The sequence below is a fragment of the Lepisosteus platostomus genome, chromosome 12 (genome assembly GCF_059453375.1).
Source record: "Lepisosteus platostomus isolate fLepPlt1 chromosome 12, fLepPlt1.hap1, whole genome shotgun sequence".
NCBI classification, from domain to species: domain Eukaryota; kingdom Metazoa; phylum Chordata; class Actinopteri; order Semionotiformes; family Lepisosteidae; genus Lepisosteus; species Lepisosteus platostomus.
Genome location: NC_142622.1, coordinates 42,475,658 through 42,502,964, shown reverse-complemented (window position 1 = coordinate 42,502,964; position 27,307 = coordinate 42,475,658). Strand labels below are relative to the sequence as shown.

At 44.9% G+C, this 27,307-nt stretch overlaps 1 protein-coding gene and 1 long non-coding RNA gene across 11 annotated transcripts in view; one reads left to right on the top strand and one right to left on the bottom strand.

Moving 5' to 3' along the window:
• Positions 1 to 446: 446 nt before the first annotated feature.
• On the bottom strand, positions 447 to 3,040 carry LOC148651567 (uncharacterized). Its single transcript, XR_015925772.1, has 2 exons — positions 2,267 to 3,040; positions 447 to 1,356 (listed from the first exon to the last, which is right to left on the bottom strand). It is a non-coding gene; the product is annotated as an uncharacterized LOC148651567 (long non-coding RNA).
• A 159-nt stretch (positions 3,041 to 3,199) lies between these two features.
• slc4a7 (solute carrier family 4 member 7) overlaps positions 3,200 to 27,307 on the top strand; it is a 70,859-nt gene continuing 46,751 nt past the window's right edge. For 2 of the 10 annotated variants that reach the window (XM_088602043.1, XM_088602044.1), the window contains exon 1: positions 21,820 to 22,027. In XM_088602043.1, the coding sequence (XP_088458169.1) occupies positions 21,992 to 22,027 (36 nt within the window). In that variant the 5' untranslated portion in view covers positions 21,820 to 21,991. Of the gene's footprint in view, positions 3,390 to 21,819; positions 22,028 to 27,307 lie in introns of those variants that run through there. The other 8 variants (XM_088602039.1, XM_088602038.1, XM_088602050.1 and 5 more) reach the window with 6 other exon arrangements.

Sequence of the window (27,307 nt, the reverse complement as noted above, 5' to 3'; positions counted from 1 at the left end):
GGACCGCAAATCAAAAAGGAACATAAATCGGTTAATCTTGATAAGCTCCTTTCACTAACAACAAACGAAAGTTATTACCATTTATAGTGCTTCCACAGCCAATTTAAACATACAAATCTGTCGATAACAAAAGTAGAAGAGCACAGAAAACCCACTTACTGTGCAGATACAGAACATCAAGTCCTGGAACTTGTGTTCTCATTTCTCATACCCATTCCAGCATTAGAGGAATGGAATCAGACCTTTATGTGTCAGAAGGACCTGGATTACAAAATATTCTCCATGTTTCTCCAGGTCAGTTTCATACAAGAACATTATTTTACTTAAGAGTGTCCTGTTTTATTTTAAGCGGTATAAAAGACATTAAAACACACTTATGAAATCGGTAGCACTTTCTCATCGATTCATTTCACACGTGACAAATAACCACAGGCAGTGACACTAAAGAAGTTCAGAAGTGAATGCTTTAATGAAAATTTGTGATTAATATTCTACATTTTCCTTCTAAAATTCCGTTAAGCACGATTGCTTCTCACACTGGATGCTTGAAGCTAAACATTTGAACATGTACAGATATGCATGATATCTACAAAGTTTTCTTATTAATATTTCTGTTGCCTCCACTGTGATCAGGAAATGTTAGCCCTATAGGATGCCGACAGATATCTTGTCCTCGGAGTCAAAGGTACAATGGCGATGTCAGCACATTGTCGACTCATTATTTAAGTGATGTTGGAGCTCCCAGATCTTGCATCCTTGAAAGGAAGAGATATGTATAACACCATGTTGTTATTTTAAGACATGTCTGGGATGCGCCAAAGCTATCAAAGGGAGCTGATGAAGTGCAAAGTTCCACATTGCTCAGGGGTTGTCCTTGCTTGGAGCTAGTAAATCATTCATATGCTTTCTAGATATTAACACTTTTCATCCCTAAGGATCACAAAAGGGAAAGTCCCACTCCAGCTGTGTGGGTGACACACAGCAGACATTGTGAACCAGCAGAACCACTGCGCAGCAGATTGACTTGGGGAGAAAGAGGGACGATTTCACCAGCAGCTTTACTGGGAATATCTGGTCATTCCGGCGCAAGACCACAGTGGAACTTAGCCTGGATTCCAGAGTTAACACCCCAGCTCTTGTGAAAAACATGGGATCCATCATGAGAAGGTCACAGCTCCAATAGCACAGTGTCCACGGTCACCACGCCTGGACATTGGTTTGGAGCGTCTGGTCTAGAGGGAGGAGTTCTACATTCAGGTCCCCCAGCTTAGAGTAACAGTATAGTTGCACTCAGAGGTCTCCATCTTACTGCTATCCAGGGAGCAGGAGGTAACTAAAGCATCCCTTCAGGTTGCGCTGTAATGCAAACAGAGATTACGTTGTGAATCGGAAAATATCGGTGTACTTCAGTCACGTAGAAATGTTAAACCGTTATTCAGAGATATCATTTGTTCACTGTTGAAACCGTATATAAACAACATCGTATTTTTTCTCAAAACCTATGTCCTAAAGTAAAAGGATCTAAGCAGGTTTGTAAGAAGCATGGCTTTAAAAGTTACACAACTACATCTTTTAAAACTGTTCTTTTGTTTCCAAAAAAAGAAAAACACGGAAACTTCATTGAACAAAGTGCAAATATTCTGGACTGCTTGGGGTTTTGTTACACTAAAGCTGGCAGATCCCTCATAATGTTAAATAGAAGTTCTTGTGTGAGGTCTCAATCTGTATTCTTGAGAATACAAGTACTGCTGTGATGACTGGATTCCTCTCATCAACGTGCTGGTAACACTGCAAGCCTTGGGCTGTCCTTTAGCGTGTCTATTCTTATAAAAGCTGCTCAGAAAGACTGACATGCGAAGCAAACAAGAAGACTTTATGAAGAAAAGATTTATACAGAGAATCCTGGATTGAAAGTCACAAGGCATGCAACATTTAAAGGCAATGCACATGACTACTGCACTGGCCCTGTAGAAGTGACACATAAGGTCATAAATTAGACAAGAATTAATTTTTCCAAACACTTCTGAAGACATGGTCATGGGCTTCTACACACAAAGCTTACCTGTACTCTTTTGTATTTTAAATACGGAAGTCAAATGGAAATATCTTTCAAAACAGTTTTAGGACTTGTCAGCACCTCTCTGAATCATCCCTGACGATGGATCTATCTCGTGTCTGGCTAGCTGAGCCAAGATCCCAAACATCTCATACTTGTGTTTTCTTTCAGTCGTAATAAACCGTTTGAAAATGTTGCTTGACTGCTTACCTGATTTCTGTAAAGATCTGTAAAGGGCCAGACCTCTGTTCACAGCGACACGACCATCACAGGGTGATGGGGCCTGACTGAGAGAGTAGGTGACGAGCTGGAAAAAAATTAACACATTCAAAAAACGAGAACAGGGGACTGACATGTTTCTGTTTGCTCAGGACTTTTTTTTTTTAGAAAAAACACCACTTAACAAACCAAAAGCGCTCAACCCCAGTTATGCCCATTCGGAGGATGGACGAACAGAGATTATCACTCGAAAGTCACTCGTCTAAAGCCAGATCACTAAGAAACAGGATGATGAGCACAACAGAAGCTGGAAAGTAGTAATGAGAAGCATCTGAGTCATTACTCCTCCTCGGGGGTTCTATGTTACAGAACTGCACCTTTTATTTGTTTAGAAAACTAAATTAAACTTGAGGTTTAGTTGTTTTTTTTTTAGTTTCCTTTTCATGTTTTACGGATAATAATGTGATGATAAAGAGGAAATATCGCAGTGACCGACACGCAGTTCACTATTGACGCAGATCGAAAGGATGTTCAAAGTTTAGGGATGCGTTCCCCACATCACAGGCAGATCTACGCTTCTCTGCTTTTTCGCGAACAACACCTTCGAAGCGCATCCCCTCTGCCCGGCTTTTACAAAAAATGTAATATCGGACCGATGCCTTCGCCTGGTAGTTTCCTACTTAGTTGTCACAACTTTTCTGTCGAGCAGGGGAAACGTGCGCCGCTGAGTTCAGCTCATTGTTTTTTTTTTTACTCAAGTCGAAGTCTTTGTCGCAAACCACGCCCCCTTCCTCCCCCCCGAACCGGCCTTGCCACGCCCCTCCCCCTCCCCTCGCATCCCTGATTGGCCGCGGGGCCTGGCCGCGGCCCTCTCATTGGCGACGGGAGGGGTCGATCACGGGCGGCGGGGGGCGGGCCGTCCTTTGTGTTAATGCCCGTAAAACTCGGGGGCCAGTGGTGTCGCCGACACGTAAAAAGGGGCAATTCGTATTTTCGTGCTGAAATCCTCTCGGGTAGAGGCAGGAGAGCGACCAACCGACCGACAGATCGATCGATCGCCGCTGACATGGAGGAGGACGACAGATGCGAGCAGATGAGACCCCTTCTGACGACGGTAAACGATGAAGATGTAATAGGCGAGGAGGCGACGAGACTTTTTTTTTTCCTCTTCTGAAATAAACGTGTGCGGCTATAAATGCTCGTTTCTACAGAAAGGAAGGAAGGAAGAGAGAGAAACAAGGCAGGGAGGGGGGGTGGATTTTAAGCAGCTCCGCGTTTCTTTTCTCCCCACAAAAAGCGAAATCTCCGGCCGTAGCCGATCGTAATCCCCCCCTTCTTCTCCCAACTCTCTCCCCCTCCCCCGTAAAAATAAAAAAAACCCACGCACGGAAACTTTGTTTTCAGTAGTTTCCCGGCGTGGCCGAGGCGAGGCGAGCGACCATGTGCGCGGCGGTTCGGACGGGTTCCGGACCCCCCCGGCGGAGCGGAGCCGTCCCGCCCCGAACCCGAGCCGCTCCGGTCCGGGCCAGCGAGGGTCTCCGTGCGCTTGGTGGCTCCGGGGTCCGCCCGGCAAAGGCGAGAGGGGGGTCTGTCCCCAAGACCCGGGGCGAGAGCTGCTTTGAAACAGAAATAATTTAAAAAAAAAACCAAACACTTTTATGTGTCTTCTGACTCCGAGCTGCAAGACGCGATGCAAATCGGCGTCGCCGCCGGCTTCTCGCTTCCCGGTTTGAGCTCCTGAGCCGCGTTTCCAGCCCCGCGGGCGGACGAGATCCCACGTGTGTGTGTGTGTGTGTGTGCGCGTCCTGTCCGGGGGTCCCACTACCGTGGGGTGGAGGTGGGGGCTGCCTCCGACCTCCCTGGGCTGGCCGGCAGAGCCCCTGTGCTGCAGAGCTCATCTTCTGGGCAGCGGGGAAAGTCGTGCGTGGTGTGTGACCGGTGTGAAGTATGTACACGCGTGGGGACGGGGGACAGGGACAGGTACAGGTGACGTGCCGAAAAGGAAGAAAGAGACAGCGTTTCGGCCGGGATCAGCCTTCACCAGCTCCCTGTCTGAACTGCCACACGCACTGTATGTTGGAAAGCCACCCCAGGCGTGAGGGAGTGGGGTATGTTGACAGTCAAACGCACATGTCACGCGTGTCGGCGACGCGCAGGTGAGGTTCCCGAGACTTGTAGGCGGCGATCTTGTGAGGCAAACGCAAAGAGCAGAGTGACAAGTAACAGGTTTATTCCATGCTGGCGAAAAAAAGAAGAGAAAGCGCAACGTTTCGGCCGTGGAGCCTTCTTCAGGTGTGTGAGCCTGCAGACATACAAAGTGAGCCCAGTAAGATGCTCAGTCGACAACAGGCCACCCACTGCCACCTAAGTAGCCAGTGGTCATTCTAGGCCTTTTTATTCTTGCTGACCTAAACTAAACTTTTATTTGTGGTTTTCTAGTTGGAGAGGCAGTGTTTCTTTTTTCTTTCAACAGCATCCCCACAGTGTGACTTGGGTGCTCTGCGTGTTTCCGGTTTACACGTGTGTAAATGTTTACGACTGCGCCGGAGTACAGTAATGTCACACGTTTTAAATATGTAAAATGACCACTTGCCAGCATGACCTTGCAAACGCAGGCAACATCATTTTAAACTGTGAAAAGGACGAAAGAAACTTTTATTGACGGGTATATCGCTGCAGATGGTATTTGATAATATAGCATCCAGTGTAACCTCTTGATGGATCAGACCGTTTCACAACACATGGTTTTTGTATAAACTGCTACACTTTATGTAAAAGTTTGAATTCTTTTCCAAAAATGATTTTAAAATCAATTTTCTTCCGTTTACTCGGTCCTTACTGAGCACGTTTTCTCATGAGCAAATTCAATTTCTTGTATAAAATGTGCCGTAGGTGTCGTGGGCTGTATTTAACTTCCTATGCCTTTACAACTACATCAGATACATATTTAGATGCTGTTTCTTAAGCTCTTATTTTGATGTGAACTGCTGTCTGTAGGACTAAGTTTGTTTCTCAAGTGAAATACAGAGTGGGAAATGAAATCTTGTTATATAGCCTCAATGGTATCCTTGTCCTTCAGTCTTTTTGAATGAGACTTCCCTATATCCATTCCAGTGATTGGGCAGTTAAATAGACGAGTCTCTCTTTTGTGGGCTTACCTTCTGCCTGTTATAACCTGGTGCGGAGGTTTCTGATTATTGTAAGTGATCTTTCGGCACACTTGCGAATCTGGGCGCAGCAGTAGAAGTGCTGTCCGTCTGTTCACCTGTGGCACCAGATTTTTCACAAGTGTTAGGTCAAGAGTTAGGTTTGATGTTTGGAAGTTGCCTTGTCTCCCTGAACTGGTCTTAGGATAACTCACCAGCTATTCTGTACCAGGAAGTAAACTGAGTGGAAACAAAGGAGTTGAGGTGCAAATTTTTTTTTATGATGTTATGGTAGAAAAATGTGCTAATGAGTGGAAGCTATTGGGCCTATCTGCGTATTCTCTAACTCCAGCTGAAGACATTTGTTGAACATGATCAGTGGTTGGTATTCGCCCCATCAGCAATGAGCAAACATGTATTGGCTTTGCATTTGCATGGAGCGATAAATTAATATTTTTCTTCCCATCCACTTCAATTATCCACCTGCAGCGCAATTGCAAACTTTTGTTATTCTAGTAATAATAATAATAGCTTACACTTATATAGCGCTTTTCTGGACACTCCACTCAAAGCGCTTTACAGGTAATGGGGATCCCCTCCACCATCACCAGTGTGCAGCCCCACCTGGATGATGCGACGGCAGCCATAGTGCGCCAGAACGCTCACCACACACCAGCTCTCAGTGGGGAGGAGAGCAGAGTAATGTAGCCAATTCATAGTAGGCCCAATGTTTATGAAATATGTAGTTTTCTTTCTGGCGTTTGAGCTATACACAGAACACCAGCCTTTTCATCTGAAGGGGTTAATAATTTACTTATTTTAACTGGAAACATGGAGTGCAAACGCCACAGCTGTGAATCTTTAAGACTTGTAAGACAGCTCTAAATGTGTGATGAATTCACACACCATAGAAAGCTAGTTAGTAAGTAGCCATCAATTTAAATGAAGTTCCTTAACCTTGGGGTAGGCAGAGAAGGCACTTAGCAGGTGTCAGTGTCAGCTTGGAGTATAGAGTTGTAAGTATGTTTTTCTGCATGCATAGCAAATCTTTTAACATAAATATTCCTGGGAGACATCGAAGCTGTTTTTTCCCCCCCACCCAACGACTGTATTTGTTGACTCCACGCAAAGTTTAGGAGTCAGAACTTTCCGGTTCTTCTGCTGTAGGGTCCAATTTATTTTGAACATCAAACCTCGTTTATGAAAGAGCATCAGGGTGATGTTAACTGAATTTTGTATAATGGGCATCGGAAGAGTTGGATTGCTTCTTATGGCAAGACATTTCCAAGGTTTTTATCAGATCAGAAGAATGTTTTCTGGGGGTGCACAGCTGCTTTATTTAACATGCATGTAATTCATTATGCTCATCCATGTTCATCACAGCAGACCAGCCTGTTCATGACAGTCGTAGCGTAGGTAGTGTGTGTAGCCACTGTTGGAAACGGTCTGTACTGGACACCTGCCACTTTGCCTGAGTTTTAATAGGCTTCCCTTGGGGATTCAGTCCTGCAGGGCCTGGACAAGCGTGTGTGTGTTTACTTGGTCTCTGAGCCGCAGAGGCCATGCGGTGTCCCAGCCCAATGCTACACAGGGCTCGGCTCCCGAGAGCTGGGCATCCAGAGACGAGGGCTGACCATGTTACACAAGCAGCGAGTCATATGAGCGCGGACCCCCAGTGCTGTTCTGTAGGGACCAGACGCTCCTATCCGAGCATCTGTCGATTGGTCTGATGTGCTCGATAATTAGTGCGTAGTGTCGCCCTTCATGTCTGCTCCACAGCCGCTGATGCCCAGTAAGGGGGTCCGCAGAAAGAGGGCTTGGGTCCACTGCTGCCACGGCCAGCCTTCGGCATGTGTGGGGACACAAGGCCAGGGTTCCCTTGATGAGCAGGGCGTGTTTGTTGGTGTACTTTTTTGATTTGCAGAAGGCTGTTCTTTAATGGCTCAAATTGCCTCATCACTGGTACCCCGAAAGCTTTCACTAATGAGGTCACATAGGGCTTTGTACAACAATCAAGGTCACCTGCGTCCGTCTCTGTCAGTCATGAATGATCGCATCTTCAAAATGAGTCCAGAAATAGTCAATATCCAATGATTCTCATCAAACTAAATAGTAGCACACGTGCATAAATAGCGATGTCTTTTGATTCTCGGCGGATACAGCTCTTGACCCGTTTTCAGTTTTGCTCGATGCATCGATGAGCAGAACAGAAAAAGAAAGGTAGAACAGCCAGGAAGCTTTTTTACAGGAAGCCAAAGGGTGTCTGAGGAAGTGTGCGAGGCGTGATCAGCGCACAGCAGGCTGGCGTTACAAGACGGGTTCGGTGTCATTCCAGGATTGCTTGTAATTGTCGGCCTGTTCCGGCTCAAGGAATGCAGACTGGCTTGGCTATCAAGGCACAACTCTGAGGGGAAGTCTTGTGGTTTCAGTACATTTTAGGATATCCCATCGAAGCGGTGGGGAGGACATTCATATGGTACGGCCTATGTTTTGACTTTCAGGTATAAAGGACTGGTGTCATGCGTTCCAAAGCCCAGTTTCTGGACTGAATAGGAAGATGACCTCGAGATTGTTGACTTCCCTTCGGGAGCAGTTCTCAGTACAATACCTCAAACGAACAGAAAAATCGGTGTAGTTGAAAGCCTGAGGTTTTTTTTTTCTTTTTTTGTTTTTTTTTAAGACGTGGAGGAACAGAGGCAGGTGCGTCAAACGATCTGACGTGGTCCTTTCCGAAATCTGTAGTAAACTACAAAGTTTTTTACTGTTTTTACAGTTGTCGTGATTGCTCAGCACCATTGGGAGCTGAGCATGTAATATTTAAGAGATTTATTTCGTATAAAAAACAAAATCTGGTGTGTGTGTGTGTGTGTGTGTGTGTGTAATAAATTGACTTGTCTCTTGACCCTGGCAGAAAGTAACAGATGATCATTGAAGGTTTCTTCAAGACCCAGACCTTCCTGTCCTAATTGTTTCAGCTTCACCTTAATGGGTAGTACAGGATACAGGGTGTAGCTACCGGCCTGGATGAACGGGCAGCATCAACAGCAGTAAGAGGAGAATCTCAAACCTGCGATAGTGAGTGTTTGGTTGCCATGGTTATGGGAGGTGAGGCCACAGACAGTGCTCCGTATGTATTTTGTTGCGCACTAATTGCATGAATGTATTGTATTGATCAGTCGAGGAAGGGCAAGTAGGCGTATTGCCTGGTTTCAGAATATTTTACTGAAGGTGATGGAAAAGGACTTTAGGACATCTTACACGGTGATGTAGTTTGGCAAACTGTTCTGTGTCTCTAGAACACCTGAGAAAAGACTTTTTAAATTTGATATCTTCTGTCTTTTTTTACTGTTTACCTGTTGTGCATGAGAATCCGTACTCCGTGACTGACGGGGTTAAATGAGCAGTGAAGTGGCCCAGTCCTGGAATATGAGCAGTCACTTCGTGCAGAATTTCTCAGGGCTTGTCTGGTTTGTGCTAATAGCATTGATTTTTCTTTAAATACCAGCTGATCTTTTTTGTTTAGTCAGAAAGTACTGGCTTTGGGGAATCTAGCTGCGAAAGCAAATGTAACACTGGGGAATCTGTTCATTTCAATTTCATCTGTCACGGTATAGTTTATCACTTACCTCCAAACAGCGTCTGAGGTGACACCCCATTTTCTTAGGGGTATCCCCCAATACTGTATGAGCTTTAACACATCGACCTTTATCACATAGGACATCAGAAGGGGTGTCCAGTGGTCATTGTCTTCCTCTTCGAAGGCAGGAGTGAGGCACTGAGGCCAATCACCCCTGCAGAAGGTCAGGGGTACCGAAGTGGGGGTCCTACTCTCTCACTTTTGATGTAACACTACAAAACAATATCAAAATACCTTTATTTACCATACTGACTGGACTGATACATTCCATATTTAGTGGTAAACCGCATTTTCTTTTGCTGCTGGAGGTACTGTCATGCCAATAGAAGCCTCAGGCAGTGCACTTGTTGATGGCAACATGGAAAGAGAGGCACAGTAAACTGACAACTAATTCTACTGTTGCGAAAATGAAATGTGGAAATTACTGTTAATAACCATTGGTGCATTAGTTGAAGTCGGATACTTGGATCTTTCATTTCGTGTTTTTTTTTAAGACTGATTTGTAATAGATTTGCTTTCATCTGAAAGATTTTATTACTCTAGAGTACTTTAGTTTTGGATCTAAGCCATAGTTTTTTAAACTGGTGTATTTAACAAACAATAACTGAAATTTAATTTGACCAATGTGACTAGCTCCTGGGGCAAGATGATTAAATGGCATAGAGTTGTCTCAGCTGACGTATTATCATGAGTTTGAAATTGTTTAAAAGCTGAAACTGCCTGCTTTTAGCATGCATGTTAATCCTCATCATCTCTGCTGCACTGTGGTCATACCAGAGCATATTGGAACACCACAAACAAGGCATTGTCTCGTGTTTTAGTGAATGTCTAATAGACTTTTTTATATCCATGGGAAACATGACATTTTGGAATGTCCACTACATCAGACCAGTTATCCAGTTTTCTTGTTTTCACTCAGGATGAGGTTTGTTGCTTCATTGAACCAACATCACACTAATTTGTGTTTTAATTAAAGTTGTATGGTTCCTAAAAGGCTCTGGATTTCTGATTTCTTTTTCTTGAATTAAGCTTGTAACATCCAACCTCTTCAGAACCAGAGAGTCTAATTGGCAGATGATAATTTGAGTGAAGGTTTTTTTCCCATGGACAGCCACAACAAAGCCCTTGTGCTCTAAAAGACAAGTTATCCTCCAGCATTTGGTGTCATCAGCTACATGTGAATGTAGGAACCGGATTGTAATTGCGCCTATAACGCGGTTTGTTCAGAGGTTTAGATAGGAAACGCTGATGGTACCTAATAAAAATACCCTTTGTGTAATGCATTTCATGACTAAACTGATGGTGTCAGAATAAGCCTCAGGTGTCCTGGTGCGCAACGGGCCTTGATCATTAAACTGTCCGAAAGGGCAGAGTTGTTTGTGTGGGTCTCCATCTGCGTTTCCGGGTTCTGTCTCAGCCCCGTTGGCCCGGCTGAGTGCAGCAGGGGTTGGGAAAGACGCGCCTGTCCCGCTGTGAGCGCCCCCGCGCTGTGAGACCGACCCCACACAGCGCCCCGCACACTGGGCTCACACCCGCAGTGTCTGGAAACTGAGGCTCGGCTTTTCCCAAAGCTGTCCGGCCCTCAATATATTTCTGATCGCGACCATCCAGTATTGAAATCTCAATTTAAACTGCGGTTTTGTTTTAAATGGCTGATGCAGACGTCGGCCTCCGTGAGTGGTAATATCGCTGTTAGCAGTAGTATGCCCTTAGTCCCCTTCAGTTGTGGCTGTTTCGGTTAATTGAGAGGCTCCTAATTAAGTGGAACTAATCATGATTGACAGCTGGACCGAAAAGCTGCCAAGATGAAAAGCATGTGGTCTGTATCGCTACGGTGTGGCTGCAGTTTCCTCAGAAGATTTGTTTATCTGTGGGATGCATTTCGGTTGCTTTTGCTTGTCCGTTGTTTTCCGGCAAGAGATCCATCTTTTTTTTTTTTAAGGAAAAATAAGTTTCTGTTTTACTTCTCCCAGAAAAGAAGAAACCTGGTTTGGTTAGTTGTGAGTTTTAAAATATCCGCCTTTTTCTTACTCCCTCTGTGCAGCTTTCGGTGGAGCGTTTGGCTGAATGGAAAGTTCGTGGCTTTACCCTTTGTGTGCTCTTTTTCAGTCTGTCATTCACCCGCGTCGCACGATAAAGGCACACTGCTCCCAGAGGAAATATGATCTTTCCGTGCCTCATTTTCCGATGCGCCGGAATAAGATCACACCTTATCTGGAGTTGCTCCCTAACTTTTGGTGGCTCTAGCCATCCTACATCGGATGAGGAAGAGGTGTAGAGCGCTTGTGCCGGAGTTCAGCACCAGCTGTATCGTGTATATTCCTAACCCCGGCAGCCAAAGACCCTGGATTCTGCCCCTTGCATGACTGATGCGCTTCTTGCTGCTAGCCCAGGGCTCCAGATTTCTCTGAAAGGAGAGAGGGAGGGCGAAAAAGCTGGGAGGTCTGGCGCGGACGAGGTGTGAATACAATATTCACAAACTTTGGTTTTTCATCTGTGTGTTTTAAGCCGGCGGTTTGGCGCAAACTTTTTGAAAGTGAAGATTAACTACACTGATTGCTCGGTTTCACAAAATCAACCGGGGGCATCATGCCCTGCCCCGGATGCTATAGGGGCTTGTGCTCGCTTACAGAGTTGTATTGGAGTCTTGGTATCATCAGTACTATCCAGTGCTCTGTGAGTAATGCAGCGACATATGCAATTTATCAGTTAGGTAACTCAAGAACACGAAATTACAGCATTGTTGTACAATTACATCAGCTTTGCTTAAGGGTTTCTCCCACCTTGAAACATTATTGTGGCTTGAGTGAAACCAGTAAGCAGAACCACGCGTTTGTCCTTTGACACTTGATTTACAATGGGGCTCTGGGCGCGTCTGACAGTTGTGCTGTTAATCGCCATCTGCACCACACCGTTGTGGTGCTACCTTGCCAACAAGCCATGTATATGGAAATGCTGGGCAGGGTCAGAGCATGAATGATGCACTAGGAAATGCCGTTAAGTATGTAGAAGGAAGATGCGGGCAATTACACATTTAAATCTGGAAAAGCAATGAAATAAGCATTTAGTTTGCCCTTTTACACAATTAATAAAATATAGTATGTTAATTTCTTTCCTTCGTAGTGGTCGAATTCTAGACCTCAGTAAGTATTGAAGTGCCTGGAAATGTTTGGGCTTCTGGGGAACTTGGTTTGTGTTTTTTTTTTATTATTATTTCACAGGTTTTCTGCAGAACAGGTGGAGATGGAGGTGAGCTTTCTAATGGTTGTTAACTCATTCCGTGACTTTGTCATATTCTACAGTGTATATATATTGTCATTATACCTACACCCTCCACCTCCAAGGCTCTGCATGTCTTCTGACACAGTTTTCTATAATGGCCCCCTTATCATTTAGTATTTTAAGCATTAGGCTGTAGTGGTAGTGTGGGTCAGAAGCAAGTTCTGAGCACTGAGGAACTCCGAATGGATTGAAATCATTACTAAATCATCCACTGACTTTTTTTGTATTTTCTTAACAATAATTGTTGATGAAGTATGATTCTTTTATGTGAACATTAAAACCCTAGCAAAGTGATTTTCCAAGAAAGTATTTATGTATAAAGTGACTAATGGGAGTGACTCATTTCAACAGAAACAGTGTCATTCTAGACCGCTATTTCTGCTGGAGCATTTCCAAGTTCATTGGAACCCTCTCCCTTAATCAGTTGGGAGCTCCAGTGATGTTGTTCCGATTAGCTGTGTAAACACTTGAAGTAATCCTTCTCGGACACTTGTCTCATTCTTCCTTACCTGGGGAAAAATAGGAAGGGTGACTTCAGAAGGTTTTTTCTCTGTCTCCAGTAACACATTACAATGGGTAATTTTGTTTTACAGAAGTTTCCATAAAACTGGATATACCTGTTGTAAAGAGAGGTTTCTCTTTGCTGCAGGGCTAAGGCAGCTCTGAACTTTCAGTGACAGTTTTTCATGCAGTCACCCCTCACAGAAATTCCAGCTCTTTTTGCTCTTTTTTTGCTCATGTTTTGTGTAGACTTGCTACCTTTTGGTGTCTGTTTTCTCTTCCTCTCTCAGTAGTAGGTTCCTTCCACATTGTTGCATACAGCTCAATACTCGTGCATAAAATAGGGTTCCGGCTGAGACTTCACCCCCTAACTGAAGGGATGTTGCCTGGGTTTTGAAGTTTCTCTTTAAAAAAAAAAAAGAAAATCTCAGTTGTGGAGACATCTTGTTGAAGAGTGAACAGTATTGCTCCTGTTAATTTTTTTTTACTGGACACAGCACTGTGTAAATGGTTTCAGTCAGTTTGTTTTTGTTTATGTTCTGAAACTGAGCACCAGTTGAGCTGAGCACATTGCCGGAATGTGACAAACGTGGCAGGTTTGATTTAAGTCTGCTGGCTGTTTGGAGAAAGCCATAGCTCCGTTGAATTCCAGAAACGGCGTCAGTTTTTGTAGGAAGCTTCCCAAGCACCTTAAAATTGGTCAGCGGCTGAAACCGCAGCCACACGGAGAAAGTCAGAGGCCTGAACTAGAAGCAGGAATGATAAAGAGTCAATAGGTCCCGCCAGAGGTGTGGTTCAGAGGTTTTGGAAATGGGGCTTATCTGTTAACCTGAACATTACGTGTTCAGCTTTTCTGGGACTCATTTTTCGTGGTCTCCTCCCTAGTCTGGGGAAATCGCAAAGCAAAGTTTCGGGCACTTGTGTGCTTCTCTCAATACAGTGGGTCTAGAAATTATTTTGTGACGTGCTGTCGGGTTAAAGCCGTACCCTCTTTGGAAAAGATGGAGGCGATACCTCCTTTTTTCCCCGGTGTCTAAATCTACAGCTAAATGATCGTTTCCATCTGTTGATTTTGTGGGGCTACTGGTTGTTCAGTAACGAAAGAAACTGCAGTACAGGCAGTACTTCCCTGGTTGCGTCCTTCTGTAGAGGTGCATCCGAGGCTCAGTTCAGTGAGTTATCTTAGGATCCAGACCATGGGTTAAGATCTTGGTTTCCCGTCTCAGTCTGATTTAGCTTTACTGGGCTGGTTTTGGTTCGTTCTGGGTGTGTGGGTCCAGAGAGGAGGAGTGCGAACCGGTCTCCCATCCCAGTACTGTCCAGGCCCGGTTCTGGTCAGCCTCTGAGTTCTGACATGATCAGGCTAGGAGGTGGAACACTGCTGTAGATGGGAACTTGGCTCAAGGCAGGAAAATACAGTTCAGCAACTAGTGTAACGTCCTGCATAATATGGGTACCTCAAAAAAAAAGGTGATATTCCGAAAAGTTGTGTTGCAGTTGTATAGCACTTGCAGCGAATGTTGTGCTTGTGAGTTATACTATATGGAGAATATGATGATGGCTTGATCTTATGAATGAGGTCACGCATGGAACATTTAAAATCAAAGGTCATTTGTTTTCAAGATCCTGTAGGGGATCAATCCAGCAGGTTTTCTTTGTTGTTGTTTTTTTTTTTAAGAGAGTCCAATTAAGCCTCATTTGGACCAACTTACTTCGCCGTTCTTCACAGATTAAATCTGCTGAATAATTAACGCAGCTACTTGATTTGTGCCCTTGAGGAACTGGACAGTAGACCATAGAGGGATGTTTTTTCCCCCCCACAGGCTTGCTCTGCTCAGGAATGGAAAGATTTCTCATATATTAATATGTAATTGGATGTATAGAATCCCTACAGCATAGTACCTCTGGCAGACTGTAAAAATCTGGGGAGCTATAGGTTGTAGACCTTACGCTGTGACGGCTAGTAACATGTTAAGCCTTCTGGAGTTATTTGTTGAGGAGATGTGCAATGACTCTTGTAGGGCAGAGCTGTTTGGATGCAGATTAAATATTTATTCTTGGAGTGGAAAACTGAAGCTTTTAGGAATCTCTATGTTGTAAGCACTGCAAACAAATGGTCATTGTTTATATTCCAAGACAGTGTGAAGACATTTTCTGCTCGTTTTCTTTCCTGTATACAGTCGTTTATAAAGTTCTTTTCCTTTGTCTTGGACTGGTTCATAGGAGTATGATTTATAGAAATCTTATTCATTTATATGAAACGATTATGTGTTGGATCTCTCCTTTATATATTAATATGTTGTTTTTTATTGGGAGGATCTGAGTTATAATGCTCTTATGCAGTAGTAGTGAAATACTGGAACATTTGGTGTATCTGTAAAGCGCTTTGAGTGGAGTATCCAGAAAAAGCGCTATATAAGTGTAAGCGATTATTATTATTTATAAAAGTTTCTCTCCACACATCTATAAAGGATGATTTCTAATTGCAGTCACAGTTCTCCAAGTTCTCTTCAGGGAATCAGTCCCACTTCTCTCTGTATTCTGTCCAACGAATGTTTATTTTTCGTTCCCAGAATTTAGTTTTCTGAATACAGTGAAGTTACAGTGGTATGTTTCACTGTGGTGCTGAAATCATGTATGGTTACAGTGTCACATCGTTAAATATTTTATATTCATTTCAAACGCCCTGAGAGTACAAACTCCAAGCTCTCAGTGCTGGGTTGAGATCTGATTCACAGTTACTCCTGGGAATGTGTTTTATGCTCTAGCCCTCTTGTTCTTTAATAAAACTTTTTTTCTGTACATTAGTTAACTTATGTAGACCGTAAAACTATATTGAGTCATACAGCGGATATTAATACTTTAAAGGAGACATTGCTGTATCAGTTCATAGCAATATATGTTATAACAAAGATTATAGTTCATTTTAGCCTCAAAATATTTTTTCAGCTGTTTCACTGTTTCGGGGACGGATTTTGCAGAGTGGTTCCCTCTGCAAAAAGTCCCCAGGAAGTGTCTTGCATTGAGAACAAAGACGTCCTGTAAGAAATAACTTTGGGCAGCAATAATAGGAGGAGGAGAAATGAGGTATTTAAAAATGAAAAGGAAGTATTCTGGAACATGCTGTTCGGCAGTGTTCGCACCTGCAGAAAATTCCCCCGAAAGCACCGGTTTCTCCCTTTCCAGAATCTGTGCTAGAGCAGGTGCAACTTCTGCCACGTGTAAGCTTTTTTTTTTCTTCCTCGATGACAGGGCTACAGGTGCCTTCAGTTTAGGGACGGGAATGAGATTTTAAGTCAGACGGCTCCTGGCTTTTGAAAAGGGTTTTAAAAAGATGGAGGAGAGAGTCGTATGTGACTATTAGCTGTTCTTCCTCGCTTTTCACGTTCATGCTTCGTGCCTGAAAACCCCAAGAGCAGAATCCAGCGCAGGAACCGCTGCTGCGTGTAGAAAAACGGATGGTTTTTAAATTGTCCTAAAAGGACCTTTCTCCTGTGAAACCTGCTGTGGGAGGAGCTATTTCTGAGGACAGCTTAATATGTGTTATTTTTAGGCTGCCATTTCCCAGTCGATTACTGTCCCCAAAAACCTGCTTTAATGCCTTGTCATTTCTCAGTCAGCATTAGAAGTTTTCTGGGCAGCTTATTTACTTTGTGTCCTAAAACCTCTATCCGTGTGGCTTGATTTTGGTAGTTTTTGAATGTTTTATGAATTGCTCTCCTGCGCTGCTTCATAATACTGTTTTCCAGGTTAATTTAATCCTTTGGATGGCTGTAATGAGAATCCAATTCTTGTAATCATCATTTGTGGCTTTTAGTATAATGGAGGAGTCCCACAAGCGCTGTGTTTAAGTATATATTAATTAGTCTAGCTTGCGACAGTGGTTGATTGTGTTTTCCTAGACACATTGCTGATCTTGGCACCGTTTCATCTGGCTTTAAGCCACAGCAGCTAGCAGTCTGCTCTCTCTTCTGGTGAAGTAGCACGTTTACGCCTTTTATTAATATGCAATTGCAGGATTGAGTTGGGGGAAAACGATTGGCCTGATCAAATTTGGTGCTGCTGGACAGCAGTGCAGTAGACTGTCAGCCTTGATGTTGCAGCAGGACTCCACAGTGGTTTCAGGTTGTGGAGAGAGTCCCTGACCCTGTCTTGTCTGGCTCTATTCATGAGCTAAAGTGCTGTGTGTGTCTGACACGAGTTCCCTTTAGAAACCGTCACTGTGGTTTGGAGTACTGTTGGAGAAGAGTTGCTAAATCTTTTTTTTTTTTAAGCTTCCCACTATTTCCTCTGAAGAACTGACTGGATTGGAGAAGCCATATAAATCCTAATGGACTTTGTGTAAAAAAAAAAAAGGCATTTAAAACCAAAATGTGTTTGCTTTCAGGGCACCCTGCTCGGTCCGGGTTCATTGTGATCGTGACGCCCGTACTGTCAGGTGGCGCCTTTGTGGTCCGCATAATAAACTCTTTCATGTTCATGTGATAAATGTAGATTTTTTTTTGTTGTTGTTGCTTTGTTCGACTCCCCACTACCGCCATGCCCTGGGGGGGGGGGAGGGTGATTAGAAAGCAGGAAATGTCTCATTGTCTGTAGGGTGACTGTCGGCAGATCGGCTGGGGAGGCCGTCTGTGGAGACAATGGCACAGTAAGCCTGCATGGCGGTCTGTGTCGATTCAGCAGGTTTTACTGGATTACTCTGCATTTCCCACGTCGGAGCCGCAGACGGGATGAAGCACAGTGCTTATAAGGTACTTTACCCGGCCCCTGTTTACATGCGTGGCTTCTTATTTTTTCCTGTTTCTCCGCGTCGGAGTTTCTTCAGGGGGCTGTTTGCGAGTCAGGCCATCGGCTGGCGTTCTGTTCCGCCCCCCCACGCGGTGGTGCTCCGTTGGCCCTCGACACGGACTCCCGGATCGCCGGGTTGTGCCCGCGGGGAGAGACCGGGCCGTCTTGATCGCGTGTCCCCCCCGGCTCTAGGGCAGTGTCCGGGGTCGCTGGCGGTCCGCCCCGTGTTGTTGTAGTGGGGACAGTGGAAATGTTCTGGGGCTTCCCCGCCCACAGACCCTCCTCTCCCTCCTGGAGGGGGCGCAGTTCCCAGCCCTCTCTCCCGTTTCACAGGGGCACTGAAAGTCCAGGGCTTAGCTGCGAGAGAGATCAGGTGAGGTCAGGGCAGGACAGAAACAACTGGAATATAGGAATTCTGCGTCCGCAGGCGGGGAATAATTACCTAGCCTCCTCCTCCGTTAGGAAGCAGAACAGATGTAATTGTACAAGTACTTTCCTGTGAAGATGTGGGCTTTTGCATGGATAGTTATCTTTACAGTGCTTGGAATGGTAATTATATGTTTGAAAGATGAGCATGACATTTTGTCTGGTGTTTTTCCAAGAATGGAAAATTTTTATAATGCTTTATTATAGTTCTTTTTGCCATTTTCGTTTCGTTGTTAGTTGCATTCTTGCTTATGTTTTAAAAGACTTTCCACAAGTCACACATTTTGCTATTGATTTTTGTCATCCATTTGCTTCTACGAAAGCAGTACATAGTTTCATTTCTCTCTTTAGTGTTGAAGACCATAGACATTTGGCTTCTTGATGACAGTGGTGCTTATTAAAAAATGCTGTTTTATGCCTTTTCTCTAAGGTGTAGATTCAGCTGATGAAAATGTGCTGGAGCTGAATTTAAACTGGATATTCAGGCGTTCACAATCCTCTAAATAGAGGCAGGCCCCAGTAACTCCTTCCCCTTCTTTCAGGATGTAAAAAAGCAAGTTGCAGGTGTCTGTGTAGAGGCTAAACAGTGCAACGCTGGTGAAGACCTCAAGTTTGAAATGTTTGAAACCAATTTGAGGTTTGAATTCGCTGGGTATAAATTATTTATCCTCTCTTGCTTCCCACCCAAACACTCTGGACCCTTGTACCATCAGATGGTAGTGGGCTGTGCTGGCCTGAATAAGTGTTTTAGTTTGGCAGTGTTCTGTCAGTCCTGTCTGTAAAACATTAAAGCATGCTCTTCTTAAAACCTTTTGCTGAAAATCAGATTCTATTCGCTGGTTCCTCAAAATAAGTTGGTTTTGAAATGGTCATGGACAAAGCGCCCTCTAAATATGATCCTTGTTTTGGTTGGTTTAAAGATCAGTGTTTCCTGTCCTCGCACCCCCTTTCGCTGTCCTGGCCTTTGTGAGGCAGCTGGTGCAGACTGGTTACAAACCCTCCCTCTGAAGGTGAATGAACTTTCGTGTCTGATGGGTGTCTGGGTGAGTGATCTCTGTGAAGCACTCTGGGATTCTACCATGTCGAAATGTTGTTCATTAACTGCAGAGGCAGAAAATCATTGTGAGGCTGTTGAAAATGATCTTCTTCCCAGCCTCCTCTGCGGCGACAGTCAGTGGCATCCCCATCCAGGTGATATGAGGATAAGTGAAAAATAACGATACGATTGCCTGTGACGAGTGTGTCTAGAGTCACAGTCTAAGTGGACGAGTGCGGGTTATTGGTATTGTGATGTCTCGTGTCAGGTTTAGATCCTGGAATTCTGCGTTTTGCACGCTTTCCATTTGCAGCTTTGTCATGGGTCTGTATTCCCATCTCTGATCCAGTTAACAGGCTGGTCTGGGCCTTTTCGTCTCCTATCCTTACTTTCACAATGCCAGCTTGCTCGCTTGTAACGTCACCCGCTACAGGTGGATCTAACAGCTCCTGGTGTGGAGAAGAGCAGAGGTTTGGAAATCCGCGTCTTGCTCTTTAAGAGTCTTTTTTCAAAGCCTCCTCAATGGAATAGTAACCATTCTTCACTTAAAATGTACGCAAATAACCTGGGACTTGAATGCAAGTCTTCACCTGATAGGAACAGTTAAGTGTTGAACTGATGATGGGAACACCAAATACAGGTCAGTCAGATAAGCCTACGTTGGTGTCCGTTCTCCAGTGTTTTGGGAAAGGGTTTCCTGCAACCTCTTGGCACATTATAAACGTAGGGCATGTGAAATAGCTGCAAATAAATTTATACCTTGGATGAGCTTTATCTCAAGGGCTTTCAGTGCAGCCTCCCGTGGGTTTGTGCATGTGCTGGCATAACCAAATAAGACGGTGACACATCTTTCTGTGGGTATGTAGTGTTCTGTTGGACGTGCCTGGTGTACTTCCTACAGAGAAGACTACCAGGAGACCTGATCCAAATCTTCAGAATCCTCTCTGGCACTGACAGTCAACCCAGCGAACTTCTTCAAGATCAGCAGTGCAGCGCCAACCGTAGGTCCCATGTGGAAAATACGTGGACATGCAATTGGATCTGAGAACATGATTAATTTAATTAATTCCCTACGATTTCTGGACAGTCCACTCAAAGTGCTTTACAGGTCATGGGGATCCCCTCCACCCCCACCAGTGTGCAGCCCCACCTGGATGACGTGCCTTCAGCCAGAGTGCGCCAGAACGCTCCCCGCACCCCAGCCCTCAGTGGGGAGGAGAGCAGAGTGATGAAGCCAGCAGCGAGCTACCAACTTCCAAATGGGAGGATGGGACAAATGGGCCTTCTCTTGTTTGTCTTTGCCCACCTCGGCATTCCTTCTGTGGCTTCATCATTGTGCGAAGGGACAGGAAGGCCAACACCTCAGCCAAGTCTTTGATCCCGAAATCGTAGGAGCCTGCTTCTGTTGTCTGCCTTTGTGAGTGGGAGCACGTCGGAGTCCAGCGGGCTTGGCTGGTTCTTCCTTGCAGTAAGGTAGACACCGTTTTCTTCCCTCAAGGGCGGTCTTCACAAAGAAGTCTTCGTTTTATCTCTGGACTCTATTTGAGTTCCACTTATTTCAGTGGCTCGAAGAACCAGGCCGCAGAGGAGCTACAAAAGCGGGTGTCACTGCTCCACGCCACCTCCTCCGAGGACGCATATCGCTCTACAGTTTTGAAATCGATACCGGAAAGGAAGAGCTGGTTCGTTTCGGATTTTCAGTTTTCGGTTTGAACTTCTGAAAATGATGCATCAACAGGGGGGAAGCGACTGTTTTCCTTCAGGCGGGGACGTGCAGATCGCTGGCGTCCAGGAACAAAGGCCGGTGGTCTGGGCCTCTTCCGAGGAGCCCTCTGCGCCATCCGCGCTGACATTTAATCAGCGGTGGACTCTGGCGGCGGGCGCGGGGCGGGCTTTCTGAAAATCCCAGCGACCGGCACGTCGCTGCCCAGGAAGTCTGCCGCAATAAATAGCGTTTAAATTGGAGCCTGGGGGTGATCTCTGAGCCGCCTACCGATAATGAAAGACACGAGCGGTAGCTTAATCCTCTGCTTCTGCAAAACCCCAGGTGCCCCACGTAGCCTTTCCATCTAAAGGAACGTGTTTTCTGCGCACCGGTAAAATGAAATGATTCTCGACTTGGTGAAACCAGGCTTTTTTTTAAATTTTTTTTTACAGAAGCTCCATGAATTTACTTCTGCTTGATTAATTAAGGACCCTTTCTTTTGTACATTTTTTAGAAGTTTTCAGTCTATGGAGGCATTTTATTTACCAGGCAGGCTACATTGTTATAGACCCTCGTGGAACTATAAAGGGTTCATGTTCAGTAATCCAAGGGGTAAATCTGGCGGTGCTGTCTGCTCTTTAATTCTTGCCCGTGGTAGTGCTATAATGCCGCCGTTGAAAGAGCAGCCGCCACTCCAGACTCTAGGAAAGCTGCGCTTCTGCGCTCGCATTGGACGGGTGAAAATAAATCTTGACGCACCAGATGGGGTTTCCGATGGAGCGATATGTTGCCATGGAGTGCTCATGGCTGTGGAAAAAGGGGTCTCCAATTCTGCTTTCCAAAATCTGATAGAACTTGTCTTGTTTTTGGAAGCGGCGGGTAGCGGCAGCTGGGAGCTCAATAGCCCCCCCCCGTCCCTGTTTTTCTCCCCGTGTGTGTGTGTGTGTGTGCGTGCACGCTATTGGCTCAGAAGATGAGAGATTTGCTGGAGCCCCCCCGATTGGCTGCCGTGCGAGGAGCAGGATGCTGGCGGACGTGTGATTACAGCCCCGCTCTCTCCCAGACAGCCCCTGTCAACAGAAGGACGGGCGCGGACTGCGCGCTGGGGCCCGCGCGGTGGAGATCGGACACCCCCCGTGCACCTACCGCACCGGCCCTCGGGCGCCTGCCTGGCCGCGGCGCAGCGCCCGCCGTTATGGAGAGGGGCTGTGAAGGAGAGCACGCGTTCCGGGTACAGATGTGCATCGCTTTCTCGCTCTGTCCTTCCAGGCAGGCAGCAGCCCTTTCTTTCTCTCTCTCTCTCGGCAAACAATTGCTCTGGTGGCGCCGGGTGGCTCTGTGGAGGAGAGCAGGGGGATGGGGGGGAAGAGAGAGGGAAGGAGGAGGCAGCAGGAGCAGCAGGGATAAAACCGCCGTCTTGCTCAGCCGGCAGGGCTGAAGCTCAGAGGTGTCGTGGGATGGAAGATGGGGGACACATTTCTGATGTGCCTCAGTGAAAGTGCCCGCTTTTCTTCCCCAGGTCGGCGTTTGCTCGTGTGCCAGAGCTTGGTGTTAAATGATGCAGAACGGGAGATTAGATTTTGTGGTTTTCCTTTCACCTGAGCTGTGGCGCTTCGGTTCGCTGGTAATTACTGTGGGAGACGACGCGGCACCTTTTCTTTTTCCACAGGAAGTGGTCTGTGCGTTGTTGTTTTTTTTTCCCTGGGAATCAAAACAAATGAGGAGCACCTCCTGGAGGTGAGAGATACTGGTTGTGCAGGTCTTATTTTCTTATTTGCAACAGTGCTTCTGCTGAATGGTGAGGTTTTCTGCTAGTTCCGTGGTGCCTTGTTTTCATATTGCCTTATTAAATTACATGTTGATTGCACTAGAGTTTTTGTTTTCACACTTGGCAAGGCCAGAATTTGGGATATTGATGTTGACTATTGCTTGGAGGGGCGGGAAGGGTTCCCTCATCCCTGTCATAATTAACTGTGGGCTAGTTAAAATGAGTGCTGTAGTGCTTTCCTTCAGAATAAGCGGATTTTCTTTTATTTCTAGTCTCAAAACAGTGTCCTAGCTTTAGGTAAGTTGACTGACTGATAGGAAGTACACAAGAATATAGGGTTTATCCACGTTTCTAAATGATAATGATTCTGTGGTGTGATCCTAGATGATAGCCATTTATATTGCTGTTGGGTTCGTAGTTTTTTTTTTAGGCTTAACTGTGCAACACACCTCCCTTGTTGCCAGCAACCATGTAATCTTATTATATTTCCTCCATCTTGCAGATAAACATAAGAAGGTCATCCTCTGTAACCTAGAAAACTGTCGGGACTCATAATGAAATGCACCTTGTCACGATTCTGAAGTCGCAGAAATGTCATGCTAGTTTTGGCTGCAGCGTTGTTTACCCATCTGCAAAGGTTTGAGTTCAGTGTATATATGTGCAATCAGTTTTTTCATGATGTACAACTATTTTGATCTGCAGACTTACATTTATCGATGGCTATGTTTGAGAGGGGAAAAAAGCTCAGACTTGAAAAAAACTAAGGCTTGGTAAACTCGGATTAAATTAACTCTGTGCATCTTTTAGTGATTTTTGGAACAAGTTAAAGAAATATTAAAATGCAGCAGAATCGCATTTTGAAACGTGGGGCCTCTTTTTGAACTAGCGGGCTAGTCTCTAATCGGGAGACGAGAAGGTAGTTAATGAGTCCACATTGACGTCATTGTCCCCCTTTAAGGGGACTTTCTGATCTTTATGCATTTGGCCACCCATTTCAAAATCTGATTTGAGCGTAATTAAATCGGGAAGCTCCCTGTACTGTTTCTGATGTCTTGAGAAGTTAGTTCTTCGGTCACTGGAGGTAGTGCTGTAACCGAGAACTGTTGTTTTTCCCCCCTACTGCTCATTTTGAAAAATAAAATGTGAAACGCTGCAAACGGTGTCAGATCCAGTGTCCTTCCCTGTGCCCATTGCTTCTGGGCTCGGCGGTACCCGATAACGCAGTCGGAGAACGGCTAGGTCTCGTATCAGAAATGTGATTTAAGTAAAGGTCTTTTTAAATGAAAAAAAATCCTATCTTCATTTTACTTTCGAACTTGGCCTTCCACATGGATCTTCTATTTTTTCATGTGTTTTCGTTCCTTTTTACTCTTGACTGTTCTGAGTTATCGGAGTTGTTCTATAGCAGACGGGCATCAAGAGGCTGGAGGGGCATTTTGAAATGAAACAAAAATGACCTGGAAAACCAAGGTCAACACGATCCACTGGAGACTGTTTCATGTGCTGACAAAGTTGCTAGCTATATTAAAATGATTTAAGTAATGGTCCTTGCCTTGAATTATAATGAAGTTTGTTCTAAAATCGAATCTACTTTTCTTCCTTAATGTTTGTTTCTCCTATGCTTTTCTACCAAGGTTTTTGTTGGTCTTTGTTGGTCTTTGAGAACTTGGTTTTGTTTGTGTTTTCAGATCTACAGTAGGAAAGTTAGATGTTTTTTTTTTGTGCTGAGCAAAGAAACACACTTTTGATTTAGGCCGTTATAATACAATAAGTTCCCGTGTCAAAGTTGCGTTCAACCAAAGACTGTGGAGTCTGGTGTCCTGTGAGAAAGCTGCCGATATTGTGGCCTGTTGTGTATTCCCGGCCAATGAGCAGGCCATGTGGGAAAACAGGGTCGAGACCTGCGGGACTCGCAGCTGATTTTGTGTTTGAAGTTGCGGATGAGCAGTCACGGTCTTCGCAAGGTGCTCTCTACTAGTGAAGAAACCTGTGAGCTGCGGTCATCCAGCAGGGAAGAAGGCCCGTCCTGTTATCCGGTTACATAGCAAGGACACAAGCCAGAAGCCTACTCCCAGAAGAGCTGCTTTGTTTACGGGGAACTGCTTGACATTCGTGTTCACCGGGAAGGGAAAAAAAAAAAGCCTCTCTCTTTTTCTCCCTTCCGTTTCACTGGAGGGCCACAGGTTCGGATAACTGACCTTTTGTTGTCATTTTACAAAAAAACATTCCTCCCATTCCCCGGGAGTATTCTTTCCAGTTCAGAGAACTCCCATGTGTGACGGGAAATAACGAATCGTAAACATTTCCATTTTTAAACATACGATTTTTAAACAAGCCTATTTTCTCTATGCATCCCGAGGGGTGTCTTGGCTCCAGGTTTATTTATAGCGATGTACTGGTGCAGCTGAAATAAGGGTGGGACATGACTGGTCAGTGTATAATACTAATACAGCGCGGCTGAGCCTTCTTCTTATGTGTTCTCTTCAGGCATTGAATTTCAAAAACCTCCGTTCTAATTCTCATCTCCTTGACTTTCCCTGTCTAAAGAAAGCGTTTTTTTTTTCCCCACGGGAAGAAAAAAGCCTGTTGCGCTTGGATCGCCGTGAAGTCGTGAAACGAAGGGAGTCGCTTTTTCTGCAGCTTCTGGCTGCCCCTCGACCGTTTCCCCTTGAAAAAAAGCTCTAGATCCTTGTGGGTTTTTACTTGGCATTGGAAATCTGCAGAACTCTTTTCAGTAAAAAAAGTAAAGTGATTTCTTTCTGCAGAAACCCCGATAGTCACTGACTAGCCTGTAGCCCTTTTATATATTCTATATCCATGCTGCGTACTCTTACGCAGGTGTGTGTAGTCTGTATGAAAGAGGTCTCTGCAAGTGCCGAGCATATTCTTGAACAGCCTCCCAAGACTATTGATGGTCTGTTGCTGCTTCAAGAGAGGGGATCTGTTTATAAGCAGGATTTACGGACCCTCGCTGCCGTCGTGCACTTCTTAGAAACAGCGTTGAGACACGCTTTCCGTAAGTGTAAGTTGGTGGAAGGATAGTTCAGTGACTGAATCGGCTCTTCTCCGGCTTAGTTAATTTACCAGCAGGAAGGTAAAATGTGGACTGTATCGCAGCACATTAAATTGCTTTGGGTGGTCTCTTAATGTAACCTACTGTGGCTTGATTTGTTTAAATGTATACGTTTCTTTCATCGCATACACCTTAACAATCAATTGTATGCACTTAGCAACGGTTTATGCTGTATAAAGTATTCATGTATTGGGATATTAAGTACATCCTGCACAGGGCTGCCCAGACAATGAAATCCGCATGCAGGACCTGGCACAGCTAGACTGGTAAATGTTATGTTACTGGAGCTGTTTTTAGATCGTGGGCCATGTTAATCTAATTTGTCTCCTGTTTTGGAAGTTGAGTGTCTGCACTACCAAATTAAGCAGTCTGATGGCTCTGCCACTGCTTGCGTTTGAGAAATATCGTTTTTGGGGCATTTGGAGTGTTTATGGAGACATGGCTTATAGCTGAAAAGCTTTCCCTTTAAACTGTAGAGTAAAGAAGCATTCACTTCTTTGTGAGTAGAATCACATTTTCCTTTTGTTCTGTTTATAGCTGACCAGATTGTTTAATGACAGGTTATAACTTTTAATGGGATTTAAACTACGTGAACTGTGAAGCTTTACAGAAGTTCACAGATTCGTGTTCAAAATGTGGTGGTGAAATATTCACAAGAGTCTGGCAACCACTCCTTCAAACCAATCTCTTTGGAAAGGCAGAGTTATGTTAATGAGTGTTTATCATTTCCGAAAAGTGTAGCCTACTACAATGGGACCTACCCCACACTGCCAGCTTGGTTTAGCCGTGAGTAAAGCCTGATATCAGTGCCTCTCAATTTCAGCTCTCTGTGGAGGCAGAGCTCGCCTCGCTGTTGTAAGGGTTTTGCTACAGTTCTGCTCCTCCAGCAGTGAAATATACAGACCCTCCAAAGAGCTCACACACTGATCCCTTCTGATTTACTCTTTTGACCATCCAGCATATCTTACAGAGAATTACAGGTCGGGCCAACTGCAAGTTGGTGTGGAAGGAATTCTGCCAGGATAATAACCGTCCCAGTAGACGGAACGTTTTCCAGGCAGCAGGCCTGGTTGAATAAGAACTTCTTGCAGACTGCGGGATTGTGCCCAGAGAAACGCGCCGATGCTGGGGACGTCTGTGCTCTCGAAAGGGTGGAGCCCAGCTCCTCCGCCTGTTGTGCTGGGATGTTTCTGCAGGTGTGGTGGACGTAGGGAACATGTCCTCCAGTAATGGAGTGCGCCTGTGGGCAAGGAAAGATGAGGAGACCCTTGTACGAGCATAATGGTCTAGAAGAAGGAATGTTTTACAAGAGAGGTTATCGCAGGATCGGTTTAAATATCAAAGATCACATTCGAGAAACATTTCCGTTTACCTTTCCTTTACAAGCCAGTTGCGTTTCTAAAGTCGGAAAATGTGGGGAAAAGAAATAGTAGTTGTAACATAAGAGAAGCACCAGGGAAGATCTGAATGCGGTGCTTTCCTACTTGTATTTTTAGTAGGAGGACAAAAGGTCCAGTGATGTTGTAACATCTGACCTTTTCATTCAGTTTAATTTTTATTTAATTTATTTTTTTGTCCAGAGCCGTACACGAGTTGTTCCAGAGGGCTTTCACGGGTATTCACCCAGGCTGTACAGGCAGGGCTCCAAGATACAATAAATCAACATCCTT